The 9,285-nt window shown below is 34.0% G+C and overlaps 2 protein-coding genes across 3 annotated transcripts in view; both read right to left on the bottom strand.

The window, feature by feature from the left end:
- LOC112905061 (potassium voltage-gated channel protein Shab-like) overlaps positions 1-5,533 on the bottom strand; it is an 8,290-nt gene extending 2,757 nt beyond the window's left edge. For both annotated transcript variants that reach the window (XM_025976674.1, XM_025976675.1), the window contains exon 1: positions 740-5,533. In XM_025976674.1, coding sequence (XP_025832459.1) covers positions 740-1,712 — 973 coding nt within the window. In that variant the 5' untranslated portion in view covers positions 1,713-5,533. The remainder of the gene's footprint in view (positions 1-739) is intronic.
- The window catches only part of LOC108736239, a 68,421-nt gene that overhangs the window by 26,547 nt on the left and 32,589 nt on the right, over positions 1-9,285 (bottom strand). Inside the window, exon 3 of the mRNA XM_025976685.1 lies at positions 8,365-9,211. Within this exon, the coding sequence (XP_025832470.1) occupies positions 8,365-9,211 (847 nt within the window). The remainder of the gene's footprint in view (positions 1-8,364; positions 9,212-9,285) is intronic.

Genomic DNA, 9,285 nt, shown 5'->3' with positions numbered 1-9,285 from the left:
AATAAGGAGATTTTTTTAATTATATACATTTAAGAACAAACTGGAATAAAAATCATTGCGTTGCTTTTCACCTTGATCAACTCAACCGGAAAATGGTTCATTTTAGAAACTAAAGAATTTAAAAAAAAATTATTTACCCAATGTGGCACCAATAATTGGAACTTAATTTATTTAAATTGACACTTACCTTTGCATTTAACTTTTTCAGAAGAAGAAACCTCATTGATATTATAATTTTTAATGCGTAAAAATGAATATTAAAGAAAAATGGTGGTTAGTTTTCTAGATGACTAACAAACATCTGCTTCTAAATGTCTACAATTAAATAGTAGAATAAATAATAAAATAGTGTTATTCTACGTAAATGTATATATGTTAACTAGAGAAAGTTCTTTATATAGGATCAAACAATGTATCGTATTTATATCTGTGTATTGTGATACCAATGGAAAATTTTATGGCAACTACATTTGTAATGTCAGTATTCGAATCGTAATCCAACCAAAAACGACATTACTTACCGAACAACCCAACAAATAACGTGGCAAAAAATAAAACAAAATTGATAGTGGAGGCGCGAAACAAAGCCAAATCAATTGGAACGTCAAAAAAAAGAAAGAATAAAGGGGATCGACGCAATGGAAATACCAAACAAGCCGTGTAGATCACATATACAGGGCATCGAGTAATAGGGGAGGTAGGGATATGAGTCATGCTCTAAGTCCGTTCTAAAACTAACCTGTATCTACGATGACATCAATGAGGTCCATGCTTTTCGCAAACGCATCCCTTAAGTTGATATGGTGGAAGGAGACAATGCTGCCCTCGCGTTTAGCGCGCTCTAGCGCCTCCCTTCGTTTGAGGGCCTTTTCCCTTCGCATCTGATTTTTATAGAACTCGGCAAAATTATTAACAATGATGGGAATGGGCAAAGCGATCACCAGGACTCCGCAAATACAACACACGCTTCCTATGACCTTGCCCAGTGGCGTCGTCGGGTAGATATCCCCGTAACCAACAGTGGTCATGGTTATACCTGCCCACCAGAACGTCTCCGGTATGCTTATGAACTTTGTACCTGGCTCTTCTTTTTCCGCGAAATACGCCAAACTCGAAAATATCAAGACTCCCATAGCGAGGAAGAGCATTAAGAGACCGAGTTCTTTGTAAGAATTGCGCAGGGTGAAACCTAACGATTGCAAGCCGGTCGAGTGACGTGCTAACTTTAGAATTCTGAGGATTCGCATTATCCGAAACACCTGAACGACCCGACGTACGTCTTGGAACTGATCGGTCGCGTTCTTGTTCGTCTCCAAAAGGAACAATGACACAAAATACGGCAAAATAGCTAACAAGTCGATTATGTTTAGTCCACCCTTAAAGAATTTCCACTTGTTGGGCGACGCACTAAATCGCAGTATATATTCTAACGAGAACCACGTGATGCAAACGGCCTCTACCATTGCTAACTGAGGGTTGTCTTGTAAGTTACCTTTCTCGTCGTTGACTTGGAAACTTGGTATAGTGTTAAGGGTTAAGGCTACCGTCGATACCACTATGAACAGGATCGACACGATGGCGATCACCTGCAATTTATTAGAAAATAATGATTGATTACGATGCTGCGCGATCACCAAATAAGTCTCTGACTTTTTTTTTTTGTTTTTTATTTTGTCCACAGCGAAAGCCTTCTTATTATTATTCATCTTCATTCATCGATCGAAGGAACACTTTTTGGGAGCCGCCATTAGCAGAACATTCATTAGTAAATGTTAATAGATACAAGCGTATTATTTAGGGTGACCATCCCTTTCCGCGGTAATGGTTATAGCAAAGGATATACAGGGTGTTTCAAGGCGAGTCCACAATACACATCTTTGGGAAACTGCAATGAGCAATAACCTTAAAGTTGAGTTGAAATGATTTTCTGTAATCCGCTCATATGTTCTACCGAAACTGTGACCTATATTTATTGATAAATTTATTGAACAAACAGTTTCAGTAGAATTATGATGTTCGAGAATCGTGACAACTCAAGATTCAATTTTGGACTTATTACAGCTTTTCGAAAATGCTTGGAGTAAACTCATAAAAATTGAAAGGATGTTCAATTAGCAAATCGAAAAAATCAAAAAATTTTTTTTTTTTAATAGTAGGTACCTACAGGCAGTCTACAAACAGAAAACTGTTCTGTAGCCGATGCTTTTTTTCATTCAATCAGTGTGCTCATGAGTCGTCACTGTTTTTATTTGGATCATTTGATGTACATATGCCTGTTTTCGAAAACTAAATGAGAAAGCCACAAGATATTATATTCCTAATAGAATTTTGTTTATGTGCGTGGTCATAAACGGGCGTATGCCTTACACTAATGGAAACCTTTCAGTTTAAGTCATAAATGTATATTCTTTCTGTTACCATTACCACAGAATAAAACGGTGTTTTGTTCATTGGTTAAGCACATAAAGACTCAAGCTGGTGTTAATTAATAAATAACCTGAAAAGTTAGCGAAACAAGAAAGCACAGAAAGGTGTATTTTACAGAAATTATTAATTATTAAATTAATAGAAACAGTATTTGTACATGTGTGTTGTAGGAGATTTGAACCTCATTGCTAATCAAAGCGAGCCTAGCCAGTTGTTTACACATTGTTACGTAAATTCTCAACAATAAATGTACGGTGTATTTGTTGTTTTCATAGTTGTAACAAATACCAAATAATAGGGAGTTTGATTTTGCCACTAAGTTACTAAAACACTTTTACATTGCAATAAATTGTAACAAAATGTAAAGAAACTGCAGACTTGCTAAGAGAAACATTGAATTTTAGGTTCGAAATAGCTAAGAATCTGGTTGTCGCTTTTGCCCATCACCATCACTTTAAATAAGGATAATAATAATTAAAAAATCCGAATATCATGCGCCATCTTCTCTTGCTGTTCGATTTTTTTGATCTACAACAGTTATGAAGAAAATGTTATTCTTACAAATTAAACACTTTTATACCACAACTCTTCGAATTCCTCGAATTGCAGTTAAAAATAAGAAAAACATATAACGTAAAAATTTTAAGATAAAACTATCCTACTTTTTAAGGAAAATCCACGTTATATAAAAAATTTCAAAAACTATTATAAGTAATGGCAAGATATCTTACACCTTTTAATAAATCTATTAGTTATTAATAAAAATATCCTGGATTTTACTTAAAAAAAAGTATTTTTTTGAATTACATTTGCATATTTATGTACATATTTAAAAGTTAAACAACAAAGGCATTTTTACAGCACACAAAATTTATGTAATTCCTTTTTGTAGACCTTCTCTGGAATTTTACGTTTTCTACTGCACGCGTTTGAAGTAATGAAAACTATGTAATTATCACTACATTTTAACACAACGTGTTAGTACGTAAACGGTATTTTTTTTTAACTAATATGGGTAATAATAACATTCTAATATTTTAAGGGTAGGTATTTAGGAATATACATACAATCATGCAAGTCAGTATTAAAATTACTTGTGCATTCAACAACATTTTCTGCCAACGAAATAAAAGAACCACCATTTTTTACATTAATGAAGTCAATAATGTACATCGAACCACAAATAAATAGTTATTATTTTTTTCGTGATGTGTTTAGGGTGGAGGTATATACGTAAAAATATATATATGCATTCGAAATATTTATCAGTACAGCCATGTTAATTGAAAATGGACAAGGGATTTTGTTCATCATTTCTATTTTGAAATTGCTCTTTTGTTAAAAATTAAAAGGTACCTATGTGGGAAATTGAAAATACAAGAAAAAAATAAGAAACTACTTGTTCAAAACCGGAAACCGTCTTTAGTTGGGAATCGTGGGAATGGATGCGTGATGGTTGAAGAGAGACTGATGAGACGGATGAAATAGAGACAGAAAAAAAAAGAAGGACGTAAAAGAAAATCCAAGAAACTGCAAAAAATTAGGACCAAAGCCAGAGGACCTGGAATTGAACCAACTTGGTGTCTTCTCGAATACTAACCTATGATCTAACCAGGAAGATGGGTGTGTTCCGAAATATAACTCAGCATACTGGCCGGTGCTGATGACGTCAAATAAGAATCAAATTGGTGTGTACGCTGCTGCTGAAGTTTGAAGCGTAATTTCTTTTTATGAAAATGAAATTCGAAATCAAAACTTATCGAAAACTATCGTATGTGTAACGGATTTATCTACGACTTCGGATGGACTATACCCTTACACCCACCTTACTCACCAGATCTCGCACTCAGCTATTACATCCTCTACTACGCTTTGAGAAAAAGATAAGGAAGCTTACAATTATTTTTATACCCTCGGAAAGCCTAAAGTTCATAAAAGAAAATAATAGTTAATGTCATTTCTCCTATTGTTTGTAGTATCTCGAAATAATAATTTTAATTTGACATAGAAACGACATTCGTATCGATTATAAACATAAACACAGTAGTTGATCCTAACATTTATAAACTATTTAAAGCTAAATAATCGAGAAAATGTTCAAACCTACTATAAGTAACAATAAAAACGTAATTCCAGTTTCTTAAAATCCTAATTCCACGCTCTAAACGTCGTTCGATGTATCTGTACATCACCACAATCTCCCCTATCGTTTTATAACTTCATCATTGGGATACTTAATCGTTTAGCAGGAGAATAAAGATTACAATCTAGTGTTCGTAAATTGGCTACCTATTTCTTCCCTGTCAATTATCAATAACACCACTGTACGTCTACATTAAATATACGGATTTGTTATCGGTGGACAGGACACAGGCATCAAACTGAAAAACCCCGCGATATAGACAGATAATACCCTTTTGAAGTCAATTCATTCAATTGTTAATAATCCCTTAACCAAAACGCTTTACGGATTTTATATTAGTATTTATTTTATTATCTTTGTACGTACTAATAAACAAACCCACGTAGTACATTAATTTTAAAGCTGATTTTAAAGAAAAACCCTGAAACCACAGTAAACGAATTGAAACTTTTGAACCATACAAATACATGGAACATGTACGTATTTAAATTTAAAGAACAACTGTATCTACAATAAGCTTTTTCTTTTACACAAATCGATGCCTCGTAATATTCAGTAAATAACGCTTTGAATTGATTTATCGTGATTTGATGTGGCGCATTTATATTTTATGCATATTTTACCACCACCAATAGCATTCTATGTCTTGTGTAGAAAAGAAAATTGAAAGAAAAAATTTGTACAAATCGTAAGCCATAAAAATTCCGTTGAAAGCGTTTTCAGATCCATGCAGACTACTGATGAGCAAAACATAGTCTCGGTCTCAATCTTGGTATTGTTAGTATAAAGACAGTTTTGGTCTTGGACTACAAGACCGAGATCAATTTACTCGTCACTAATTCAGAGTAATCCTATATATATTAAATATCCGGAATATAATTTATGTATAGCGAATTCCAGGAAGTATAGGGTCAATTGAAAAGTCCCCGGCCTGACACATAGATGGCGGCACCAGAACTAAATCCATATGATTTTCAGTTAGTCCTAACCTTCAAAAGACGCGTCTATAAATTTGACGGCTGTCGGATCATTAGTTTGTGAATTATANTCGGGTCAAATACGCCACGTTTCCATACGAAAACATGTGTTACAAGTTAATTTTGAAGCAATGTTTTTATCTTTGAGTGAAATTTTGGAGTTCTTGAACTCATCAATAAAAAGCCGTAATTTCGTTGAAGGAGAGAAAGTTGTGAATGCTGGTCATTTAATATATTGTGGCATATTAAATAATATAAATAATCGATATGAGTTACGCTGAGAGAGTTTATATCATTATTTTCTGCCATTGGAAGGTCAGAACTTGTTAAAATATTTTCTTCATCGTTTAGGTTACCACAATTTCCATTTTGTTGGTTTATATTAGCTTCAGTACGATTTTTTTCTCTATTTAATCTTAATCTTAATCTTAATCATACTTCTATTAATTCGTTTCTGGTCATCTGAAGGCTCTTTTATATTACATGAAGGCAAATTACAGGAAGGTATGGCATCTTTCTTCAAGAATTTGAAACCTTTAAAAATAGAGTCAACATGTCTCATTGTCCACAAAATTCAAAATATTGATTAACGTAATTAATATTTGAATTAATTTTAAATAATTAGTTATAGCTTAAAGTAATTATGCAAAAAAATGAATATTTACCAGGTGGAACATAGTCACTTCTTTTAAAATGTAACTAACAAACTTGCATGTGCTGAATTACTGTTTCCCCAATTTTTAAAACTTCTTGCCATTTTTTATGGCAATCGACTTTACCGAATTACCGAAATAATTTTGTATTTTTACATAGTAACTATTTGGTTTTGGAAAATAGTGGAAACGAACGCCCGGATTGTTAAACGCTTTACTTTTGCAACCATAGACACAACAAAACATTTTACTCGTAGTTTTTTTGGAGAAAATCTTGCTCCATTTGTTTCAGATTGATTTTCCATACTTTAAAATAATTTTATTTATTTTCTTCTATTATAATAAAAATAAAAAGAATTACGTATGTATCTCTTTCTACTCGCAGTGTAACAGCTAACCCGATAGGATTGGTTCGAATTATTGTCACTACGTGTCGCTACGATCGATGCCTTTTACCAATAATTAAGGGGAGAGAGAATGGAGACAAAATCCAAAAGAAATAACCACAAAATGCGTGTTAGGAAGTTATCGCTATTTGTGGATTTTTCATTTAACAAATATTTGATAAGAAACAACAAAATATTTCAACATATATATTTATCTATTTAAAAAAATCTACAATTGTTCCGGCCAAACGATCACTCTCAAAGAGCGTTTACAGTTGGAGTCTAAGTGATATTAAAACAATGTCGTTTGAGACAATGAATTTTTGAATTAACTTTTAGCACTACAGATAACCTCAAATTAATGAAGAAAAATTGTTGCAGTTCTCACGCCTTCGCCGAGAATCGAACCCGCGTCTCTGGGGTTTCGCATCATTGTTCTACCAATAATTTTCTAAAAATTCTCATTGTTAATAATGATTATACATTGGCTCGACGATCCTGTAACTTACCTAACCTAACCTAGGCAAGATCGACGTTAATGATGTGAAATGCAACTGATCCGAGTTCGATTCTCGGCGAGGGCGTGACTGCAGAAACAATTTTTCTTCATTAATTTCATGCTATCTGTTGTAGTAAAAGTTAATTCAAAAATTCATCTAATTTTATGTATTGAAAAGAACAAAAAATTCTTTTTTCGAATAATATTTATTTTCAAAATTTAAAGTATCCACTGCCTTTGTTTATTTAAAAGCGTTTTTCTGAATAAATGTTGTTGAAAATGTAAGAGGCTTTTACGATTTATATGTAATTCTCTCTACACTGTCAGTCAAGTAAGAAACTACGAATTTATCAAATTCCTAGGTTCCAAGATTTCTAATGTTTTTATAACTTGCTTTTTTAATTAATTAACGGCTTTGTGTTACTTGAGGCATTTATATTTAGCTGCCATTCAAAAGACAAAGGCAATTCAACCTCCAATCCTTAAGGATTTTCTGTTTTAATATTTTACTGTTTAAGCACAAAAAGGGCCTTATTCGCGAATAAGGAGATTTTTTTAATTATATACATTTAAGAACAAACTGGAATAAAAATCATTGCGTTGCTTTTCACCTTGATCAACTCAACCGGAAAATGGTTCATTTTAGAAACTAAAGAATTTAAAAAAAAATTATTTACCCAATGTGGCACCAATAATTGGAACTTAATTTATTTAAATTGACACTTACCTTTGCATTTAACTTTTTCAGAAGAAGAAACCTCATTGATATTATAATTTTTAATGCGTAAAAATGAATATTAAAGAAAAATGGTGGTTAGTTTTCTAGATGACTAACAAACATCTGCTTCTAAATGTCTACAATTAAATAGTAGAATAAATAATAAAATAGTGTTATTCTACGTAAATGTATATATGTTAACTAGAGAAAGTTCTTTATATAGGATCAAACAATGTATCGTATTTATATCTGTGTATTGTGATACCATTGGAAAATTTTATGGCAACTACATTTGTAATGTCAGTATTCGAATCGTAATCCAACCAAAAACGACATTACTTACCGAACAACCCAACAAATAACGTGGCAAAAAATAAAACAAAATTGATAGTGGAGGCGCGAAACAAAGCCAAATCAATTGGAACGTCAAAAAAAAGAAAGAATAAAGGGGATCGACGCAATGGAAATACCAAACAAGCCGTGTAGATCACATATACAGGGCATCGAGTAATAGGGGAGGTAGGGATATGAGTCATGCTCTAAGTCCGTTCTAAAACTAACCTGTATCTACGATGACATCAATGAGGTCCATGCTTTTCGCAAACGCATCCCTTAAGTTGATATGGTGGAAGGAGACAATGCTGCCCTCGCGTTTAGCGCGCTCTAGCGCCTCCCTTCGTTTGAGGGCCTTTTCCCTTCGCATCTGATTTTTATAGAACTCGGCAAAATTATTAACAATGATGGGAATGGGCAAAGCGATCACCAGGACTCCGCAAATACAACACACGCTTCCTATGACCTTGCCCAGTGGCGTCGTCGGGTAGATATCCCCGTAACCAACAGTGGTCATGGTTATACCTGCCCACCAGAACGTCTCCGGTATGCTTATGAACTTTGTACCTGGCTCTTCTTTTTCCGCGAAATACGCCAAACTCGAAAATATCAAGACTCCCATAGCGAGGAAGAGCATTAAGAGACCGAGTTCTTTGTAAGAATTGCGCAGGGTGAAACCTAACGATTGCAAGCCGGTCGAGTGACGTGCTAACTTTAGAATTCTGAGGATTCGCATTATCCGAAACACCTGAACGACCCGACGTACGTCTTGGAACTGATCGGTCGCGTTCTTGTTCGTCTCCAAAAGGAACAATGACACAAAATACGGCAAAATAGCTAACAAGTCGATTATGTTTAGTCCACCCTTAAAGAATTTCCACTTGTTGGGCGACGCACTAAATCGCAGTATATATTCTAACGAGAACCACGTGATGCAAACGGCCTCTACCATTGCTAACTGAGGGTTGTCTTGTAAGTTACCTTTCTCGTCGTTGACTTGGAAACTTGGTATAGTGTTAAGGGTTAAGGCTACCGTCGATACCACTATGAACAGGATCGACACGATGGCGATCACCTGCAATTTATTAGAAAATAATGATTGATTACGATGCTGCGCGATCACCAAATAAGTCTCTGACTTTTTTTTTT

This window comes from Agrilus planipennis, unplaced genomic scaffold (genome assembly GCF_000699045.2).
Source record: "Agrilus planipennis isolate EAB-ADULT unplaced genomic scaffold, Apla_2.0 scaffold126, whole genome shotgun sequence".
In the NCBI taxonomy this organism is placed as follows: Eukaryota; Metazoa; Arthropoda; class Insecta; order Coleoptera; family Buprestidae; genus Agrilus; species Agrilus planipennis.
Note: the sequence above shows the minus strand (reverse complement) of the source record. Positions and strands in the feature narration are given on the sequence as shown.